Below are 20169 nucleotides of genomic sequence, written 5' to 3'. Positions count from 1 at the left end.
TAAAGACACGGAGCTCTGATACCAACTGATGAAACACCATAAGAAACATATTTATAACACAATGTAACGTCATGAATTATCATATATAATTTTGGAATTAGGGTTTTATTACTTATAAATTACTTTTAAGTAAACTTTAAATACGATAATTTTTAATTATGGCTCCAAACTAGGCGGTAGATATTTATCTCTTTACAAAATATACTATATCTCTAAGAAAACTAAAAAAATGTTGTGGACTTGAAAAATGATTGGCACAGTTTTACAGTTCTAGTTTTCTAGACATAAATATTGCCGAGGAGAGGATATACCAATATTGACTTTTGTGCTTGCTCGTTAATTTTTTTTTTTTATATATAAAAATATCAATTGGCTTTCATGACATTAATCCATGGGCTTGAGAATTGAGATAAGTTTGTTGCATTTATATTTGACCTCTAAACAACAAATTAATGTTGTTGGGCTCTTAATTTATTTGATTCTTGTTTCCTTAGTAGATATTTGATTATTGTTGTCTTATATGACTTTAGTAAGTTAAAAATGTTAATAATTTAAAACAGTAAATTTAATAGTTATAAACGAGAAAACTTTTCTTAAATTTAGTGATCATTTAAATTTAATGATTATGATTTAAAGTTTAATATTTGACGGCGGAATTGAGATTGGGGGTTAGTTTTATGATATAAGGTAAACTAATTATTTTACATGTTTAATAATTTCACTAACTTATACTATATTATATAATATATTTTAATTCATTTGTATTTTCGTTTGTATACAATGTTCTAATTTATTAACTTGTACTATATGTTTATCCATACTAACATAAGTTTTCTATTATTTTATTTGCATACAATATAAATGAGTATGTGGGACATAAGTATGTGACATGGACTTTCATTACATCGTAGAATTGTAAATAGTTGTGTTTCAATCCTGTAGATCGCTTCAGGATGTGGTTACCATTTGCTTTTTCCTTTTTTTTCCAAAACGACCATTTGTGATGGAAGCTAGAATACCTTTATGCAATAATATGATTTCACAGTGTGAACAAGAAAGATAGAAAGGAGAATTTTACCAAAAAAAAAAGATAGAAAAGAGAAACCTGAATATAATTCAACATAAAAAAAGTATGGAAAAGGATCTCGATGAATCACAAATCTTTATGTAAGTTTGTTCGCCTCTATGTATGCCTTCAAGCAGACTACTTGATAAACAGAGACCATAATGCAAATAATCACCGCCATTACACTGTACGAAGCTAATAGTGTGTTGGTGTTCGCACTCACTGTTATCACATCGGCGTCTCTGCATGCAAAGTGTCATTTTGTTCGACAAAACTTTAATATTAATTAGACTAAACAAAAACAGACAAGACAAGTTGAAGATTCTTTTACCCGTTTATTAGCTTGAGTAGATTTTCATGGATGGCTTTGACTGTGCCTTCAAGTTTTCTAATCTCCACCTCCATTCCCTAAGTTAATAAGCAAATTAAATGTCTCAAAGAAACAAATCTTCAAAAAAAAATGAAGAGGATACATTTTTTGTAAATATCTATTTGAAAGCTCACCTCGATCTTTTCTTTCTGAGTAGTTTTACAGCGGCCAACGTTGATGCTAATATTTTTGTTGTATGGGAAGTTCAACTGCAACATAAAGAACTCAGAGGCAAGTAGAACAATGAACAGAAACACCATCCATGACCACTCTATTTCCGCATTTTACATTATTCCCTTTCTCTCCAAAATTGACTTTAATCAGGACTCTCTAAAAAAAACTATCAAATTAGCTATGAGGAACTAGCAAAAACCCATGATCACAAATACCAAATGGTACTTGGTCAATATTTAAGATTCAGAAACTTGTGATTACTATCAATTATTTTGAGCAAACTTTATGAATCAGTTGGAATTAACAGATCAAATAATAAAATGTTGATCCAAATAACATGGTGGATCGGAAGAGAAACCCAACAATCACCTTAACTGAGATAGTGGAATGATCCTCGGAGATTATGTCGACATTACTATTGATTTCTTGACACTCGCACCTTGTATCAGTGGGAGGCATGTCTTGCAATATAGCCTCACCGACCTGAATCATCACCAGAACCAGAAAGAAGAGAAGGAGTCCCGTCAGGAGGCCACTGCTCATCTTAGCAACCATCTTCGTCTTTCAAACTTTCGTTGCATACAAACCAAAAATAAAACCTATGAATATAGAAAAGAAATGAAAATATGCATGAGACTTGAGTCTGTTACCTTTTGCTTTTCTTCCCAAATTTCTTTTTTTTTTCTAGGGTTTCAGTTTGCTTCGAGCGCCACTTATCATATATAATTTTAGAATTAGGGTTTTATTACTTATAAATTATTTTTAAGTAAACTTTAAATACGATAGTTTTTAACTGGGCGGTAGATATTTATCTCTTTACAATATTTACTATTTATAAAAAAGCGAAAACGTGTTGTGGACTTGAAAAAATGATTGGAGAGAGCATATGCCAATATTGACTTTTTGCTTGCTCATTAATTCTTTTTTTTATATATTAAAATATCAATTGGGCTTTCATGACATTAATCCATGGCCTTGAGAATTGATATAAGTTTGTTGCATTTATACTTGAGCTCTAAAGAACAAATTCATGTTGTTGGGCTCTTAATTTATCTGATTCTTGTTTCCTTAGTAGATATCTGATTTTGTTATAGTTATAGACGAGAAAAACCTTTCTTAAATTTTAGTCTGTATTGTAAGATTGCACATGCAGAATAATCAAATACTCAAGAAACTGACGAAACAAAACAAACACTGATACTAATAGCCACCCTTGAGATCGTTGACGACGTCGTAGAGGATAGGAGTGACGGTCTCCAAGGTCATACGGTATGAGTCCTGGCCCGTTTAATCATCCCTAGTCATACATTCAGCCATGAATTGTATTAGTAAGATTGATTCGAGGGTAGGAGATATATTAGAGCCCAAAATCCAAATTCCTCCTAGATAATAGAAGAAAGATAGAATATGCCACTGCATATTCCTCTGTATTTTCAAACTCAAGATTTGGTGCAATTCATATCATATTCTTTCCTAGTTATCAATGGTAGATTTCGTCAAAACGAAATCGCAAACTTCCTATTATTCTCAAATTACTAAAGTTTCAAATTCTTTGTAACTCAAATAATGTATAAGCGCTCATAATAAATCATATAAGTATGTGTGTATGGGGTTAGGAGAAAACAACCATCCAAAAAGAAATAATAATTGTCTTAGTATGTTTGGGATGAAGTTTTTCGTTTTAGCCGTTTTTGCGTTAAGTTGTGTTGCAAAGCCTACAACTAGAGAATTATATGAAGAAGATTTGAAATTAGAGAGACAACTTAAGCTTATAAATAAACCATCTGTTAAGACAGTCAAGGTTCGTGCTTTACTTTATTTTTATTCATATATTTTTGTACATATATAACTTTTCAGTTATTATTTTTCTTCTATAAAACCTCACTGTTTTTTTTGTTTTTGTTGTATTTATGTTTTTCAGACTGAATATGGTGATATCTATGATTGTATAGATTTTTACAAACAACCTGCGTTTGATCATGCCCTCTTGAAGAGCCATGAGTTTCATCCTGAAGTAATAATCTTTTATACTTATGAATAAATATTATGTCAGGAATAATTTTAAATTATCATTATTTTAAAATTGCATATTTTCCCCATTAGATGAGACCAAGCAACATGAATGGACTAGAGGAAGTTGAAAAAGAAGAAGAGAAAGAAGAAGGTGACAATGAAATAGAAGTTGAATGCCCACATGGCACAGTCCCAATAAGAAAAACTACCAAAGAAGATCTTATCAGACAAAAGACATTCAACCAAATGTTTGACTCAAATGTTCATCCTCTAACCAATTCCGAACCGGGTTTACATGTACATAAATTTTCCTCTCTTTCTCCATTTATTTTTTATATAAACAAATGTATTAGTATTTTCTTTAATAAGTTACATTAAAAATAGTGAAATTTAATAGTATGCAGGAAACAGAGTCATAAGTAAGTACGTAGATATGGATTTTGCAGGAGGATTTGCTCATTTCAGTTTATACCAAACTCCAATGGTTCATCAACTTCAATTCTCTTCTGGTTTAATAAAAGTTTCCAACGGTACAGATTTCATCAAGGCTGGTTGGACGGTATAACATAACATTCATAGCTTTCACGTAACTTATTAAACAAAAATAAAAATAAGTAAATAAAAAATACAGACAAAGTAGTTATTATTTTGATTAAATTGCCTTTTTACAGGTTAACCCTACGCTTTATGGAGACAATCGTTGCCGAAAATTTGCATATTTCCATGTAAGCTCTACATACATCACGTAAAATGGTTATACTTTCAAAAAAAAAAGGTTATACTTTCAAATAAATCAAGCATTATAAGGATTTTCTTCTTTATTTTATTAATATCAGATTAATATTTTCTTCATGTATAGACACGTGACCAACACTGTTTCAATACGAACTGCCCCGGTTTTGTGATAGTGAACAACAATAGTCCTCTTGATTATGCATTTCCCAAAGTCTCAGAGATCGCTGTGCGAATAATGGAATGTAGATTTTACATTTACCGAGTAAGTTAATTTATAAAAGTTTGTAATTTATCCAAAAAACAATTACTTTTGTGTTTTCATGTTTAAACTATGTCATGAACCTTATAATATAATAAAACTTATCTTTAAACTTGTGTTTTTTTTAAGGATCCACAAAATGGAAACTGGTGGTTATTCACTGGAAAAGGAAAGAAACAAAAGGCTCTTGGTTTTTGGCCAGCTAAACTATTCACTGATTTAGCATACAATGCAGACCAAGTTTATTGGGGTGGCGAATTGTTCACAATTCCAAACTCAATGACTAGTCCGATGGGAAATGGACTACTAATTAAGCACGTAGATGATCCGCGACTTTATGCATATGCTCGTGATTGCTCGGTAGTAGATGCTAAAACACAGAAAGTCATTGGTGTGGCAGACGTGAATAGTGAGGAAGTAACTGATTTTGATGGGTGGTATGGGAGAAGAAAGGCACACATTGAAAAATATTGGGGGCATACTATAATGTTTGGTGGCCCTGCAAAACTAATTAAAGGTAATTAATAAGGAAAAAAGTTTGTTTGACTTTAGTTTATCAGTTTATTATGAAAATAAATTTTATAAATTTTATTTTAGTTATTGGATTTATCATTTGTCAAACATATTTTTGTGTTAACATACTTTTTATTGAAAAGTTCCCAAAGGACTTAAAATTGGTACAAACTTTTAGTTTAGACAAACCGAATATTACACATGAAAATAAAGATAAAAAAAGGTAATGGAAGCCATGTGTTAGCAAAGATGTGGCCAGCCTAAAAAAATATAGAAGTCTCCACCGCCATTGTCTTTGTCCGCTCCGATCAAGTCTCCACCGTGAAATCCTTCTTATGCGACGGACCTTGCAACATCTTATAATGCGCTTTGCCTTGAGAACTCCAAGCTTATCCTTTGTCCAAAGTTGTACCGACGTAAACTTGTTGTTAATGATGAATGAAAGAAACTGAAAAGACATAAGTTTGCATGCATGCTCCAGGCATTTAAATCCTTTCGTTCATCTCCGTTGCCCTGCTCCAAGGTCTCCGTAACGATTGTAATAGTTTGGTTGGACCAACGCCGCACACACTTCAGGAGCTTTAAGACACAACTCTTGGGTCGCTTTTGTCTGTTTGTTTCTTTTGGAGAAAGGTGTTCCACCGCCGTGGTGGCCTCAGCTCGGAAAGTCGGTGTTGTTTTGACCGCCGTTATCAAGCATATATGTCCCCTGATATTGCGAAAAGCTTGTGAGGCAATCAAAATGCTTGCAAGATAAGATGACAGGCGAAAGAGAGTGCTACTTGGCTTGCCATTTATCAACCAAGAAGAGGTTTATGGCCCGGGAGCTCTATCCGGACTCATGTCCTCCTCCTCTTTCTTCTTCTTCATCAATGAGTGGAGTGAGCTTTTATTGTTTTTGTTGTGTCAAGTGACCCCACATCACTACACGTGGGTCCGCCCCTGTTTGTATGTATTATTTGATAAGAAAGTAACCACCTCAATACAACTTCTCTTGACGTCTCACACGCCGAGAGCCTAATCCAAGACTTCTAGTCTTTAGATCCTGATTACAATTCTCAAAAGCTACTCTCTCATACAAACAAACTCTTCCGTTGAATTAACTGCTTCCACGTCATCATCTACGTCCACTCAACTCTCCCTGCTTCTTCTTCTTCTCCAAGGTCAGAAAGAATGTTGTCATGATGGAGAGACCAGGTTTCACTTGTGAGAATGGTCAGTGTCCTCACAGCAAAATCAACCTAGGATTCCAGGACAGGAGCTCAAGGGACAATCACCAAATGGTTTGTCCATATAGAGATAATAATCGTTTAGCGTATGGAGCAGCACAGAGCTTATTTATCTACTAAGCACCAGATATTTTTTTGTTTTTTTGTTTTTGTACATATAAAAGTGAGAAACTTTGTTTGTGTTTCCAAAATTTCACATGTAGAGACCAGAGCAGCAACAGAGACAAGAAAATTAGGGACAAACTATTCTTTAAAATTGTCTTCAACCATGAATGATCATCATCAACCAACGAGGCACACAACACAGAACGACTAAGAAGATCAAGAAGAGAGAATATTTAGTTCTTTAATTTTGATAGGAGCCAATCAAAGACCTGATCAATGTTGGTATAGTTCTTGCATGATATCATGAAACAGCAGACTTCTCTATCTGAAAGCAACTGAAGCCCCCTGTAATCCACACAATAAAAAAACATGATCAGATGGAAGATGTTTTTGGAGAAAGAAAGAAACAGTTAATTATACATTTCTTCAGTGAAGGCATCTTTAGACAGAGCTCCAGGTTCGTCCATTTTGTTCCCAAGAACCAGAAGAGGGATACCGTTAAGCGAAGTCTTGCTCAACAACTTATGGAGTTCTTTTTTCGAGATAAATAGATTGTCAACATCTGCAGCATCAACTACATACCTACCAGGACAAAAGGACTCCAACGTGAGAATATGAAGACAATATAGAGACTTTGAGATAGTTGAAGAAGATCCTTTTTACACTTTGGCAGGATTATCGCGGCAAAAACCTTCCCAAAAGCTGCGGAATCCTGATTGCCCACTACCATCCCGTAGCTTCAAAATAACATTTCTTTTTGTCACTTCCCTCATGTGAAAACCAATCTGCAAAAATGTTATATATATTCTGGTATTGATGATCTCTTGTTTCTTGAAGATAAAATTATATAACACACTTACCGTAGGATCCAGGTCTTCACTATATCCAACATTCTAAACAAGAAAAAAAGCATATTAGATACCCTCCTAACCACCATATCAAACTGTATAAATAATACAAGTGAAATGGGTTTCCGAGGAAGTAGTATATATAGTTACATCAACAGCATTGATAAGTGCTGTCTTTCCTGCATTTTGAAGGCCCATCAAAGAAAGTTCCATTTCTTGCTTGAAGAAGAGGCTGCATAAGCATTCACTGAATCTGTTTACATGGCAATCAAAATCCACATGGCGACATCAAATTATTGGATTTGTCTCTTTAGAAAAATAAAAAAAAACTACAGAACATGCAGATTAGAACCATTGTCATCGTCACAATTACAAGGAGACAAGACTACAATACTACTGAGCTGATGTAAGACAATAATCAGAAAAGGATAAGAGATTTTCTCACCCACGCAGCCAACTGAGAGAAGCTTCCCACAAACTCATTGATGGAGAACTCAAAAACTTCTGACAGATACAATAAACCTGATTCATGACCCCGAAATCAGAACTCTCTCGAGCCCATTTCGGGATTTAATGATCCTTTGTACTTTATTCTTAAAAGCCTTACAAAAATAGATTAGTCATGTAAATATATTATATTATTTTATTATTCTAATCATAAAATTAAGGAAATTTACCAAACAGAACCTTGAAATTGATTTGAGCAAATGTGGATTTTCCGTATTGTTTAAGTCTTTCAAACACATTTTATGCATTTACTAGAGTCGATCTGCATTACGCGCAGGATATACCTGATGTGTGATGTATATAATTATATTACTATATATTTTTTTGAGTATGTTTTATATTTGTTAAATGATTTTGTTTATATTTATTTTCAAGTTTAAGAGTTTTGTTATATAGGGTCTGATTGGTAATGGCTGTAGCTTTTAAAATTTTGCTGTAGAAAAAAATCTGTAGACTTTTTGCTTTGGTTTTAGATTTTATTGCTGTAGAATTTTATGGAAAGCACTAAAATATTGCTTTGGATATTTGGCTCTGCAGAGCACTTGTACAGCTGTAGATTATTTTAAGAGTTGTGGTTTCAAAAAAACATTTAAAGCTTGATTGCTCTGAATTTGGTGCTGTAGAAATAAATAGGGCTGTGCACAGCACCTACAGCAACTACCAATCACCCCCATATTCTTTGTTACTCATCCTATCCGTGAATTTTGTACGTATTGTTAGAAGATTGAGCATCAAAATCGTTGTTGACTAAATTTCATATATGATAGTTATGATTGTTTGAATGGCCAATTGTTCAGTTTTTATTTTTGCAAAGTAACTATTCTAGTTTGTTTGTCTTATGTTAAGTCATCTGTTATCATTTTAGATCTTACGTGTTCCTTGTAATGTTTGTTGTATAGTGTGCTTGTGAAGTCTTACTGACTAAAAAATCTTTAGTCTAAAGTCAACGGTGATAGATTGTGCTTGTGAAGTAGCTGTGTGTGTACATGTTATTGCTATTTCCAGGAAAATGTCCTACACAAGTGGCTGCTCCTCTCTGAACATCACTAATCAAAATCCAAAGAGCCATTTTTAACAAAAAAAGTATCTAGTTACATAGAAACAGCATAGTCATCTCTTCATTGTCACAATACACAACATATCTGATAAGATGCAATAAAAATAAAGCTTTAGATCTTAAAGAGGAATAGATCAAGCTGAAAATTCAAAAAAAAAAGACATGTATTTATGGCAACAGAGGGATCAATAATGGAGAAATCATAGATAGAGACGTCTTGGGGGGGCTCGATCCAGACACCATCTATATCCCTCCTTGTCCGATATTCAAAGTAATACCCTTCAGGATCTTCACATAAACTCCTGTTATATAAAGAATACTTGTAGGGGCGATTACGTTTAAAGGTACACATATACTTGGTTGGACGCCTCCCGTTGATATCATTATTCCAGATATAGAGAATGTTACTCATTGACCCTGAGGTTATCACGCATGACCCATTGCTCACAAATATTGAGCAGCCATCCAGTGTTGATTTCTTTTCCCACACCGACTCCACTTGGTTAAGCCTAAACACCACCGGCTCCACATATGATGCATCTACAAGAAATATCTGTCCTGCATATTCAGTCATCCACCTCAATGTTCTCATCCGAGGGCCAACGCCAAGGATGGGTTGCATAGGGAGAACGGTCCACGTACGCGCAGATGGATCGAATACCCCTAACGCAATTTCTGTAGCCATGTAAAAGAGACCATCCGAATGTATTATGTTTTGTGTGTGCCTAGAGTGAGAAGAAATCTCGTTACGAAACTCCTCATGTACCCATGTAACTGCACCAGGATGCCAAGTGCTGATGGTGGTGTATACACTAACACTATCCGGGAAACCTTCAATACCAACCAGCAAACAACCCGTCTTTGTAGGAGCACAAGTGAAAGCAAATGTCGTGCTACATATCGTGTGTTTAGGAAAATGCAAGTTTATGCGCTCTCGGGTAAAAGGATTGAAGAAGCAAAGGTTGCCATGTGGAGAATAGTCTTTGATGAGTAACGCCAACCATCATTGGAACAAAAGATTTTCGAATCCATGGATAACTCGGGTACAGTCATTGCCTTTGTCTTCTTCTTCGCTATAGGGTCGTAAAAACCGTAGGAGACTCCCCCGCGGGTATTATTACATGTAATAAGATACATAAGCCAGTAAGGTCTATCTTTAAGGCGGACAGAGGCAGCAGCAATTTCACTCCATGTCTTGCACACAACAGAACAGCGTATATTGTCCTTCATAGCAAGACGGGGCAATATGAGACGTACAAGATCGTCGGGAAGGACAAAATCTTGGTTATGCTTCTCAGAGGATCCACTACTGCTCTCTAGGATTGCTCTAAAACTGACACAACCCAACATAAAAACATAGACATACAAAGTCGTGGTTATCTATATGAATCCATAGGGCTGTTCGTTTGGTTGCCGCAGGTACCGGCGGCAGCGGCAGCGTCAACATTCTACGTCAACTCTTGTTCGTTTCGTTGACGCAGGAAGCTGCGTCTGACGCCGATAAAACCTGCGGTCGCGATATAGTATGCGGCAGCGGCAGCGTCTGCGAAACGAACAACAACTGTCTTCATTGACGCTGACGCTGCCGCCGCCGCTGACGCCGAAACCTGCGGCAACCAAACGAACAGGGCTCATGTAATAGAGAGAAAATAAGAACAAAACCTCTTGAGTTCTTCTGCCTCAGACATATTGAGTTGTGCTTCTGGTTTCTTTAAAGGTGTTTTCAGCCTGACACCAAGAAACCAATCATTAAACATTTATTTGACGGGGGACACAAATGTCAGTTATTTAAAACATTGAAAGAAGAAGAAACCTCTTGAGTTCTGCATCTGCTTCCAGTTCATGAACTAGGGTGCTTGTTCTCAGCCTGACACCAAAAAAAAAACCATTTACAAAATATTTTGTTAAGATATGTCTATGTGATCTTGAAGAAAACACACAGACTTTTCAAAAAGAATTGACAAACCTGTTGAGTTTTGCCTCTGCTTCTTCTCCCACATGTTCCTCAATTTTGTAATCAGATCTACAAGGTCAAAAACAATCACTCCGAAAATCAGACCAATCTCTTAAGAATTTAGCTAAATTTTCCAACACAATTATATGCCTGCAAATCGCAAATCTTATAGATTCATCATATATACTTTGAGATGACGACACACACATTGATAGAAGAGGAAAATAGATCAAAGAGCCCCCGGTTACATACCTTCTAGGATCACAAATCTTATACAAAAACAACGATACAAGTTCTCTCGCTCTGCAAGCCATTGTGTTCTTGACGAGGTTGGCGAAAATGATGTGAATACGGTTCAAAATCTATTTCAAATAAGTTCATGTACGTTTAATGAAATAAAATTGACGTGGTTGATTGGTTGGAGTTTAAAGTAAAATATCTAACCAATCATTATGTAGTTCTAATTTTAAAATTTAAAGTTACATCAAAATTTTACCAATCAAGTGTGATTTCTTTTCTAAAGTTACAGCCTAAAAAGAAGAAGCAAACGCCTATGTGGATACTATTTTCATTTTATAGATGTAAAATTTTGATATTACTGTAATTTTTTTAATGTATTTTATAATTCTATAATCTAAGTTTTTTTATTCGACATCATTAATATATAATGATTTTGTTGTATACATTGAATTTTGTTATTAAGTATTATTATTAACAATAATAATGGAGAGAGAGGTTGGAGTATGAGAGCACCATTATCGCGGGCTCTTAAAGCCCGTATTCAATGTTTTCAGATTTAAAAGAAAAGAAAAATTGGCTAATTAAAGAAGAGACGTCGCTTAATTAAGCCACACAAGAGACGGGTTTTGTGAACACGTGTCATTATCTCATCCCTTTCTCTCTCTACCAAAGCATTCTCTCTCTTTCTTTTGTGTCTCCTCGGCGACTCCGACTCCATCTGCTGATCTCTCCTCCACGATGACCCATCAGCGACGACTCTGACTCCATCAACCGGCGACTCCGACGATGACCTCTCCGCGACGACTCCGACGCCATCAGCCGACTCAGAGACTCACTTCTCGTCAACCTCACGTTTTCCTCCGCCGCGTCTTCTTCGCACACAGGTTTCAAAACTCTCATCTGATCGTAGACTTAAATCTAAAATCTTATTTAAATCCAATTGAATAAAAGATTAAAACGAGGCTAGCAGCCGATAAAAGAGAAAGAAGTTAAAGAGAAAAAGGAGAAGAACGTGAGATGGAGAAAGGTGAACTAGAGAAGAAGGAAACAAAGGTGGAGAAGAAGTACACAGTTTGAGATGGGGTTTCGAAAAAGAGATCCGGATCAGATATGAGTTTGGGAGATCACATATGGAGTTTCTCTTAATAGAGGACGTGGCAGGGAAGCCATAGAAACTGACGTCTCTGTCATTGGAGTAACGACTTCGTTGTGGTGTGCCTTGCTTCCTACGCAAGCATCAGAAGTAGCAGCTCAAATCTGGGAGGTTCAACTGTTCTGTTGCAGCAAATTCAAGAGAGCGTGGGAGGTTCATTTGTATGCTGATCTGACTGAAACTTTGTACAGATGTAGGGGACACTGCAGACTCAGAATTCAACGGTGTGATCGAAAAGTGGACGGTTAGTTTATTAGTTATTCATGTATTTCTGAACAGGTTTGGTACATTGTGAAACAGAGTGGTATGTTGATGGATCGTCTTGTTTGGTTGGGAAAATGAGCTCGGACTGAGCTCATATTTGGCAGGAACCTTATGGACTCGTGGCTTAGATCTGATTGTTAGTTAGGAATTCTATGATTATATGGTGAAGGTTGCAAAGTGTGTTACACTTAATAAGGTTAACTTTACTTGCTATCTCCTTGGATTTGTTATTAGTGAAATTGTTATAGGGAACATTGTTTTGAAGATGGTTAAGCTTTCTTATTTGTTTGTCCAGTTTATTGGTCTATGCTTTGGTTTGTTTGGCTTTTTGTAGCTATATTGTATCCTCCATTGATGGAGTTGAACTCTTCTATATTTCAATGAAAGTAGTTTGATAAAAAAAACTTGGTTTTAAAGTACATTTAAGTTTCAATGAAAATAGTTTTAACTTTTAAGAAACCTTCATTAAGAGACTTGCATTGGAGCGTATAAATGTTCAAGTCTCTTAACTAAGTCTCTTAATTCACTTTTACTACTTAAAAGTATTAAAAAAAAATAAGAGACCCTAAATGGGTCTTTGGGATAATGATGCTCTGAGTGATAATACATGAAATAGCCTAAAAGAAAATTTAGGTAAGCAACGGATGAAATGAGGTTTCTTTCTGTGTATCTATTTTAGGAAACTCTACGAGCAAACAGAATAACCAATACAAATTCTCTATCTGTATCTCTTCAGAAGATATCTTTTAACTTAAATACTCATAATTATTCATACTGGTCAACAACTGTTTTCATAATGAAAAGAGTATAGGCTAATTGGTTGGAATCAATGGTTATGACAAACAAAATTGAACTATGATAAAAACAAACTGGATTGCAAAATTCTCATATAAATCATATTCTTTAGTTCAAGTGGCTACAAATGCAGAGTTCCAAAACACACAGCAAGAATAGGGAAGAAAGTAGAGAAGAACTAATAGCCTCCCTTGAGGTCGTTGACGACGTCGTAGGGGATAGGAGTGACTGTCTCTAAGGTCATACCTTCAACCATGAATCCTGGTTTGGGTCCTTTAGGCTGCCTCTTGGTGCTTATTGTCTCGCCTTTGGCTTTAGCAGCAGCTTTGAGCTCATCGTTCTTCTTTATCCTCAGTTTGAACTCCTCCGCACATCTAGACTGCTGCACATGCTCCACACGCACATGAAGCCTCTTCTTTATGATCCTGTTTCCAATCTAAAACAAACACAACCACCAAACATTTAATTTAGTCAATCACGTTACCCACCCAATAAAAAAACAAGACGAGTTTTATAGTTAACTGTCACTAATCTAATTTCACTAATCTAATTAAGCTTACATCTTAATCTAAGAGTAAGACTGAAACAGTGGAGTAACATTAAATATAATAAGACATAAGAGATGATACATCATCATACCTGTTTGTTGACTTCGACACCAACGGCACGTTTGGTAACGTTCCAGACACGACCAGTACGACCGTGGTAGAACTTGTGAGGCATACCCTTGTGTATCGCACCGTTCACTTTAACATCGACGTAATCTCCGACCTTGAAGGTTCTGAGGTACGTGGACAGCGGAATTGTACCCTTCTTCCTGAACCCCCTCGCGAATAGATCTCTTGTTCGAGCACGAACTCCATGTCCCGCCGGCATTTTTGTCTCTTTGGTGGATGCGACAAGTTAAAATCCTAAAATCGCCAAAGAAGCGAAATGATGAAGGCAATGAGTATCTATATCTTCTGAAAAATTAGGGTTTTTTCTGTAAACGGGCCTGTTGGGCTTATGTGCACATAATACCCATTTGTCACAAAGAAGGTTTCTTATTAATTAGTTTTAAACCCATATATTCTTACTTCTTTTATGATTTAGCTCCATTATAACATAAAACTAAAATTACACCCCTGAAGAATCTCTGAAGAAGATAAGTTGTAGAGTGTGAGTAGTGTCCTTGTGTGGATGAAAGAACACCTTTCTGTTCATGACCAAAGCAACCTCATGTATCTTAATTCTATAACAAAGAAACACTATTTGAGCATATCAAAGAGTATTACTACCTCTCTTCAACCTGTCAACACCAATTAGATATTACAAAATGGCTAAATGGCTACATAAACTAATCAGACACTCACAAAGACCCCATCTTGAGAGAGACGTATGCTTGGCTTGCTTCTGTCTCCACACTCGCAAATCCTGCCTCCTTAAACCCATTCAAGCACAAAGAAGCTTCCAGATTTAGCGTTTTATCAATAGGTTGAGGAGGGGATGCTACTATGTTCATAATTGTAATGACTATATAAGACTTGGTGGTTCAACTGGTTGCTGTTACATTGTATTATTGTTATCCACCAATGTCCCTAGTTGAAAACTTGTTCATATGTAAACGAGTGAGATGGTGGAGAATTCACATTATGAGTCCGATGATTACATTGAATTCAAGATGTGTTACTTTAGTAATATGTGATATTTATATCAAAGGCTTTTATTAAACAGTTTCTATATAAAATCTTAGAGATATCTACATCTTTTGCAGCATGTTTGATGGTTGATGTTGAGAGAAATGTAAAAGTGCATTCTTTCATCTATCATTAACGAGTGTTTTGCTTATAAACCGGTGGAATATGGAAATCGACCTGTTATGTTTTCCCTCGGTATAAGTATACAATGATTGAAGATAAAGTGAGAAGAGACAATAATGCGAAAAAGAGCATTGGTAAATTCAGTGTGCACCATCTCTCTCTCTGATTGCAGACTAAAGATTACAATCCTCTCAGCCACTCTTCCCAAGGGTTCAAAAACACATGCTCTTGAGCAGAAGTAGTTTACAATTTCCTAAAGAAGCGACAGAAACCTTGCATGACCGTGAAGCTTGTAAGATATAATTTCTGTGAGCATTCCAGCAGCAGCTACTACGGACTGAAGGAGCGCAACTGCCACATTTTCTATTCCTGAAGGCCATTAAATGCACGCAGAATTCAATAGACAATCTAACCCATAAAGATGTTTAATGAATTAAAACACAGCAGCATCAACCAGTCAAGCAAACCAATGACATAGTCATCCTAATTACTTCAAATGGACTGTACAGCACAATAAACAGGAACTTCAATGACTTGTCCTATACTATTTACAAGTTCCTGGTTCTCTCACTTAGCCTTTTCACAGTTGCAGCAAAGTATTGAGGTATATGGGTTCATACAGAAAACAAAAGATCGAAGCAAGAAATAAGAACGGTCAGTCACACTAGCGCATATAACTACAAAACCTGCAACAACGAATTTAACCAAACTCCACAACGTTCTACTTAGATCATAATCCTATAAACGCTTGACTAAGTTGAAGCAATCAGGAAGCCCTCATATTTAGCTGCGTTAAAGTCAAAAGATTCATAAAATAAGGAGCAAAATGTTAGGATAAGAAGTTACCTCCATAGGACCAGAACCGTCATTAACACCAGATGCAGGATCAGGAACTATCAGGCCTGCAGGAACCTGGCCAAACTTCAAAGCCTGTTCGAGTCTTGCAATTTCTTCTATCGTCTGGGAGTTGATAATTGCAGCCTGTAACATCATGGAAACGAAAAACCCAATATTACTACCAAACACAGAGTCTTCACTTAATATAAATAAACAAACAAATCATCTAATAATTCCTTGTCACTATCCAGTTCTCAACACAGCCAAGGAACCAATTCATGGAGCTTTTGTAGTTTCTATCTTGGCTTTGGCTTCTTTTTAAAATCAATTTGACCCGGTTTAGAGATAACCGCACCTTGATTGCTAAAATTTGCTCCTGTGTTGGGGCCACCACTTTTGGAGCCTCTGATTCTTCTGTAGCATCCGACACTTTTTGAACCTCCTGCTGAGATACCTTCTTAACCTCCTCTTCCGCTTCCTTAGATGAAAACAATGCCGCAGCTTCAGCTCTCTCCTGTTAGGAAACAAAGACTGTCAAGTAAATGGTCTACTTGGCATTGGATAAAGCACATAATAAATTCCTCACCTTGGCTTTGACTTTAATGAAATCAAGTACTCGAAGCGATTTCAGCTTGTGAATCACATAAAGGCGATAGTTTGGCTTCTTGGTGATATTATTATCCAATAAACTAAGGTACTGCAGCTTCGGAATGGAGGCAAGGGGATCGATTTCAACCAAATTCACAAGCCTGTTGTTGGTTAGAACCAAAGTGTGCAGCTTTGGTAGAAACTCTGCAGACATACAACCATACTTTAATCAACAAAGCAAACAATGTGTCAAAAATCCTAAACTTTATTACCTCCAATGTTAGGATTAATCCTGGTGATCCGGTTGTTGTTTATGATCAAAGTTCCTAAGCGGTTGAGGAGTGGGAAGTTTTCCAGCTTAACTATCTCATTATCAGACAAATCAATTGTATCGAACTGGTCCTGTATGAAAAAGCAACACAAGTTAATGAGTAAATCAAAATTAATTCAACATAATACGAAAGAGATTCACAACAGCATTATCATATATCCATTAAAAAAAAGACTTTCACAGAGAAGACTGACTCTATAAAGTAAAAGAACACACAATCAGAACAAGAGTACTATTACACAAAGCCAAACACAACAGAAACACTCTAAAACATTCTTCAACCGAGAGACAATGAAGAAACGAAACTTCGACTAGAACGAGAAAGTACCTCAGTAGCACCTAAGTTCTCGATTACAGGGATCTTGTTACCTGCAAATGAAATAAATCGAGAGAAGATTCGGTTAGCGTTACGAAAAAAAAAACTAGAACGTTAACGGGAGAGATAATAATAAGTCTGAACCTCGTAGCTCCAATTCTCGCTCCTTGATGGCATTGAAGAAGTGTGGACTGTTCCAGATCAAATCAGCCGTGAGCTTCACCATTATTCTAGGGGTTCACTGCTTCTAGCTTTCTGCGCGAGGAAGGGTGATGAAGAAACTCGTGAAACGCAGCTCTCTTTGCTGTTGTTATCACTCGGTCGGCCCATTTAAGTATACATTCGGGCTTTTACAGTAGGCCCTTTAAGTGCAGCATTGGGCTATTTCGTCTCTCTCTCTCTCGACTTTACTTTAACGGCACAAGTTTTTTTGTTCTTTGACTGTTTTTACAATCAAGAGGGAAATTAAATTCGAGAAGAATGTATCAGCAAAAAATATAATTAACAGCTTCGGCAAGAATGATCCGGATTGGTTCGATTTATAATGGTTTAGTTGGTTCGGTTTGATGTTAGTTATTACATTAAGATGATCAACACCAAAAAGTTGATAAAATGCGAATATGAAATATGACATCAAATTTTTTGATGATTATTGATATGTTAAGACTTAAGATGATATAATATACATCATTATACCAAAATGTGTGGGTCTGTTGTTGGGTAAGAGCGAATGCATAAACATCGCCACTAAGTGACTAGTATCCTAACAATGATGAAGTTAACCATTACTGAATAGATTGAACTCTAATGAATCAGCTTTTACATCTTATTCAAAATAAAATGTTTTAACCAACCATTTTCTTTCAAGTATTGGAAGTTTCAGAAAAATCAATAAAATGTGAAATCTAAAATTTGAGCTTTCTCAGCATTCATTTGTTGAAAAAGAGGCTAAATCTTGTTAGTTAACTGAGATTAGCATATCATTTTATGTCATATTGAGTTAAATCTTATGAGTTTCCAAGTGGTATTGAGTTTGACATATTCAATGTATTGTTGGATGATTAACAAATTATGGTATAATTTGAAAAAGTATCAGCTAACAATAGAGGGAATAAGTAATGTATACATAGAAATTGAAACATAAACCACAAAATGTAATTTGACACTTAGCTAAACTTTTGAAATAAAGATAAAAGAAGCAACGTCTACATATTTGGAAATGAAAACCAATCACTAAATCAACATTTACATACTTATCAGATCATTAAACTGTTTAATTCACAAGTTTGCTATATAAAAGGACTTTTGTGAATGCATAGATTTCCCATCTTATTTCATATATTGTTTTTTTTAACAAAGCATTCATTCATTGGAATACTTATGAATCCCAAAAACATCTCAATTCTCTTTGTTTTATCACTCTTGAGCACATATAAATTTGGAAACAATTTAATGTAAAAAAAGAAAATTATATGTACACATTTTGCATATTAAGCTTAAGAATAATAATGCTTCCATGTTTGAGATTTAGGCTCTCTGTTTTGAGCATTTGGGTTATTTGGTCGCCTATAACATGAAGCAAGCCTCTTTGTGTTGATAGTGAGTAACAACTCCAATCAGCTTGTTTGTAAATACCTATCAATTGGACACGATTTTTCAAGTGGAGAAAAACTCGTCCGAGTTAACAACTACAAAACACTTGAACAATGTCATCTAATATATAAGATCATTTGTTTCATCAACTTCCTTAAGTTTTTTTTAAAAATGTATTCTTGAATCTGTTTCATCATTTCTTTTAATTTGATCAAAAGATAGTAGCAAGAATCGCTTTGGATACTAAGCTGGCGCTGCTTCTGATGTGATCCACCATAGACCATGGATCCTGAGTTATGAATTTAATAGTGATGATATTTGTATCAGGCGTGACTTCCACTGACATTTTGAAAGTTTTGATATCCTACTATTTGGTTGTTTCGTTTCAGTTGAGCAAATGAATATTCAGAAACAATGATTTGAGACTCCAAAATGAATTTTACTATGAAAAAACTATGTTATTAAGTTCACTACCATCCCGAGATGGATCGGAAATAAGTTTTAGTACAACTATGTCCCAAATAAGAAAAGAACTCGAGCAGTTGCCTCGTGTGATTCTAAGCAATTAATCGACTAAACCATTAAGACCTAATATCAAACCAATCAATCGGGCAAGTTGGTTCCTTTAACAAGTAAACCGGAAGGAAGATATTTCTGAGGTCAAAGACGTAAATTACAATTGACCTAAACCGTTTTTACTTGTTTAATAATAGAACATTTTTTTGTGTATGAACATACTGCTCCCCTCTTCTTATTTTGTCGTGGAAACGATAAAAATCCTTTTTTTCCAAAGAAAAGTGGGGTGTTAGTGCGATCACCCCAAGGATATATCAGCAATATATTAAATTTAAATATTATCTTAATTTATGAACAAAAAATATTTTAATCAGAAAACAGAAAAATAAAAATTTGTTAATTTGTTTTTAAATTATTATTAAAATATTAAAGATTAATAATAGTAGAGTTTTAAAAAGAAAATTGCCAAATGGCCCATGATGATGTTGAGCCTGCCTTTACCAGAAGAAACAAGTATTCCTCTATGTATTCAGCTTCTGAACAAAGACCAATTATGTGACTATTGCGGAAATGGAATCTTAATCTATCAACTATGAATGCACTAGTCCCTATGAATCTGTAGTGACAAAGACAATTCAAATATTCTGCTTTTTTTTTTCCATTCAGGACTCAAGAAGATAAAAGAGCACTAGCATAAAGTGGATAGAATGTACAACGAGGAAACGAAGCATTCAGACGATCTGTCTCGGAAGTTTCTATGATATCTTAACGTAAGCCAAAACTTTTGGATAGAAGAAGAAGATGAAATGATCATGTAGCTAGTGAATCTCAATTCCTTCATGTTTTAGGAAGACTATGATGATGTTCCTAAACCCGGAAGGAAGAATTTATAAAAACCCACATGCTT

The 20169-nt window shown here is 35.4% G+C and overlaps 6 protein-coding genes and 1 long non-coding RNA gene across 9 annotated transcripts; 2 read left to right on the top strand and 5 right to left on the bottom strand.

Moving 5' to 3' along the window:
- Positions 1 to 997: 997 nt before the first annotated feature.
- LOC103843339 (transmembrane emp24 domain-containing protein p24delta3-like) lies at positions 998 to 5144 on the bottom strand. Its single transcript, XM_009120053.3, has 5 exons — positions 5129 to 5144; positions 1980 to 2214; positions 1571 to 1645; positions 1398 to 1474; positions 998 to 1308 (listed from the first exon to the last, which is right to left on the bottom strand). The coding sequence occupies exons 2-5, from the start codon at positions 2163 to 2165 to the stop codon at positions 1164 to 1166; spliced, it is 483 nt and encodes a 160-aa protein (XP_009118301.1). The 5' UTR covers positions 2166 to 2214; positions 5129 to 5144; the 3' UTR covers positions 998 to 1163.
- On the top strand, positions 2886 to 5272 carry LOC103843520. The gene is made up of 6 exons (XM_033280355.1): positions 2886 to 3624; positions 3714 to 3920; positions 4021 to 4182; positions 4295 to 4348; positions 4483 to 4620; positions 4747 to 5272. Exons 2-6 carry the CDS (start codon positions 3714 to 3716, stop codon positions 5140 to 5142), a joined length of 957 nt encoding a protein of 318 aa, XP_033136246.1. The 5' UTR covers positions 2886 to 3624; the 3' UTR covers positions 5143 to 5272.
- A 1225-nt stretch (positions 5273 to 6497) lies between these two features.
- Positions 6498 to 8625, bottom strand: LOC103843338 (ADP-ribosylation factor-like protein 8b). Its single transcript, XM_009120051.3, has 6 exons — positions 7758 to 8625; positions 7463 to 7565; positions 7325 to 7357; positions 7128 to 7249; positions 6885 to 7046; positions 6498 to 6809 (listed from the first exon to the last, which is right to left on the bottom strand). Exons 1-6 carry the CDS (start codon positions 7841 to 7843, stop codon positions 6698 to 6700), a joined length of 618 nt encoding a protein of 205 aa, XP_009118299.1. The 5' UTR covers positions 7844 to 8625; the 3' UTR covers positions 6498 to 6697.
- Positions 8626 to 8869: 244 nt separating this feature from the next.
- LOC103843337 (F-box protein At1g49360-like) lies at positions 8870 to 11381 on the bottom strand. Its single transcript, XM_009120050.3, is given in 6 exon segments — positions 8870 to 9870; positions 9873 to 10209; positions 10539 to 10604; positions 10690 to 10743; positions 10843 to 10899; positions 11083 to 11381. Coding segments are annotated over 6 exon segments (1458 nt in total). The 5' UTR covers positions 11145 to 11381; the 3' UTR covers positions 8870 to 8988.
- A 309-nt stretch (positions 11382 to 11690) lies between these two features.
- On the top strand, positions 11691 to 12785 carry LOC103843336. Its single transcript, XR_628103.3, has 2 exons — positions 11691 to 11954; positions 12022 to 12785. It is a non-coding gene; the product is annotated as an uncharacterized LOC103843336 (long non-coding RNA).
- Positions 12786 to 13337: 552 nt separating this feature from the next.
- Positions 13338 to 14221, bottom strand: LOC103843335 (60S ribosomal protein L21-1-like). The gene is made up of 2 exons (XM_009120048.3): positions 13922 to 14221; positions 13338 to 13718 (listed from the first exon to the last, which is right to left on the bottom strand). Exons 1-2 carry the CDS (start codon positions 14156 to 14158, stop codon positions 13461 to 13463), a joined length of 495 nt encoding a protein of 164 aa, XP_009118296.2. The 5' UTR covers positions 14159 to 14221; the 3' UTR covers positions 13338 to 13460.
- An 842-nt stretch (positions 14222 to 15063) lies between these two features.
- LOC103843334 (U2 small nuclear ribonucleoprotein A') lies at positions 15064 to 17563 on the bottom strand. Of its 3 annotated transcripts, none has more exons than XM_009120046.3 (7): positions 17298 to 17550; positions 17166 to 17206; positions 16779 to 16908; positions 16505 to 16710; positions 16219 to 16432; positions 15928 to 16062; positions 15064 to 15450 (listed from the first exon to the last, which is right to left on the bottom strand). In XM_009120046.3, the coding sequence occupies exons 1-6, from the start codon at positions 17377 to 17379 to the stop codon at positions 15968 to 15970; spliced, it is 768 nt and encodes a 255-aa protein (XP_009118294.1). In that variant the 5' UTR covers positions 17380 to 17550; the 3' UTR covers positions 15064 to 15450; positions 15928 to 15967. The 3 variants fall into 3 exon arrangements, with proteins under 3 accessions (XP_009118294.1, XP_009118295.1, XP_033136247.1); XM_009120047.3 differs by having other exon boundaries at positions 16274 to 16432; positions 17298 to 17482; XM_033280356.1 differs by lacking the exon at positions 15064 to 15450 and having other exon boundaries at positions 15927 to 16062; positions 17298 to 17563.
- Between the last annotated feature and the right edge of the window lie 2606 nt (positions 17564 to 20169).

Source organism: Brassica rapa, chromosome A09 (assembly GCF_000309985.2).
Source record: "Brassica rapa cultivar Chiifu-401-42 chromosome A09, CAAS_Brap_v3.01, whole genome shotgun sequence".
NCBI lineage: Eukaryota > Viridiplantae > Streptophyta > Magnoliopsida > Brassicales > Brassicaceae > Brassica > Brassica rapa.
This window is presented reverse-complemented; position numbering and strand designations above follow the sequence as displayed.

What these genes read in the sequence shown, in the direction of transcription:
- LOC103843334 (XM_033280356.1), bottom strand. Translation starts at nt 17,379, where the DNA reads ATGGTGAAGCTCACGGCTGATTTGATCTGGAACAGTCCACACTTCTTC. An exon ending in GCGAGAATTGGAGCTACGAG is followed by an intron (nt 17,207 to 17,297) that starts GTTCAGACTTAT and finishes TTTCATTTGCAG; the next exon opens with GTAACAAGATCCCTGTAATC. An exon ending in GATTAATCCTAACATTGGAG is followed by an intron (nt 16,711 to 16,778) that starts GTAATAAAGTTT and finishes GTATGTCTGCAG; the next exon opens with AGTTTCTACCAAAGCTGCAC.
- LOC103843520 (XM_033280355.1), top strand. Translation starts at nt 3,714, where the DNA reads ATGAGACCAAGCAACATGAATGGACTAGAGGAAGTTGAAAAAGAAGAA. An exon ending in TCATCAAGGCTGGTTGGACG is followed by an intron (nt 4,183 to 4,294) that starts GTATAACATAAC and finishes GCCTTTTTACAG; the next exon opens with GTTAACCCTACGCTTTATGG. An exon ending in GAAAATTTGCATATTTCCAT is followed by an intron (nt 4,349 to 4,482) that starts GTAAGCTCTACA and finishes CTTCATGTATAG; the next exon opens with ACACGTGACCAACACTGTTT.
- LOC103843335 (XM_009120048.3), bottom strand. Translation starts at nt 14,158, where the DNA reads ATGCCGGCGGGACATGGAGTTCGTGCTCGAACAAGAGATCTATTCGCG. An exon ending in GTGTCGAAGTCAACAAACAG is followed by an intron (nt 13,719 to 13,921) that starts GTATGATGATGT and finishes TGTTTGTTTTAG; the next exon opens with ATTGGAAACAGGATCATAAA.
- LOC103843339 (XM_009120053.3), bottom strand. Translation starts at nt 2,165, where the DNA reads ATGGTTGCTAAGATGAGCAGTGGCCTCCTGACGGGACTCCTTCTCTTC. An exon ending in ATTCCACTATCTCAGTTAAG is followed by an intron (nt 1,646 to 1,979) that starts GTGATTGTTGGG and finishes TTTATGTTGCAG; the next exon opens with TTGAACTTCCCATACAACAA. An exon ending in CTACTCAAGCTAATAAACGG is followed by an intron (nt 1,309 to 1,397) that starts GTAAAAGAATCT and finishes CTTTGCATGCAG; the next exon opens with AGACGCCGATGTGATAACAG.
- LOC103843338 (XM_009120051.3), bottom strand. Translation starts at nt 7,843, where the DNA reads ATGAATCAGGTTTATTGTATCTGTCAGAAGTTTTTGAGTTCTCCATCA. An exon ending in CGCGATAATCCTGCCAAAGT is followed by an intron (nt 7,047 to 7,127) that starts GTAAAAAGGATC and finishes TTGTCCTGGTAG; the next exon opens with GTATGTAGTTGATGCTGCAG. An exon ending in GATGCCTTCACTGAAGAAAT is followed by an intron (nt 6,810 to 6,884) that starts GTATAATTAACT and finishes TGTGGATTACAG; the next exon opens with GGGGCTTCAGTTGCTTTCAG.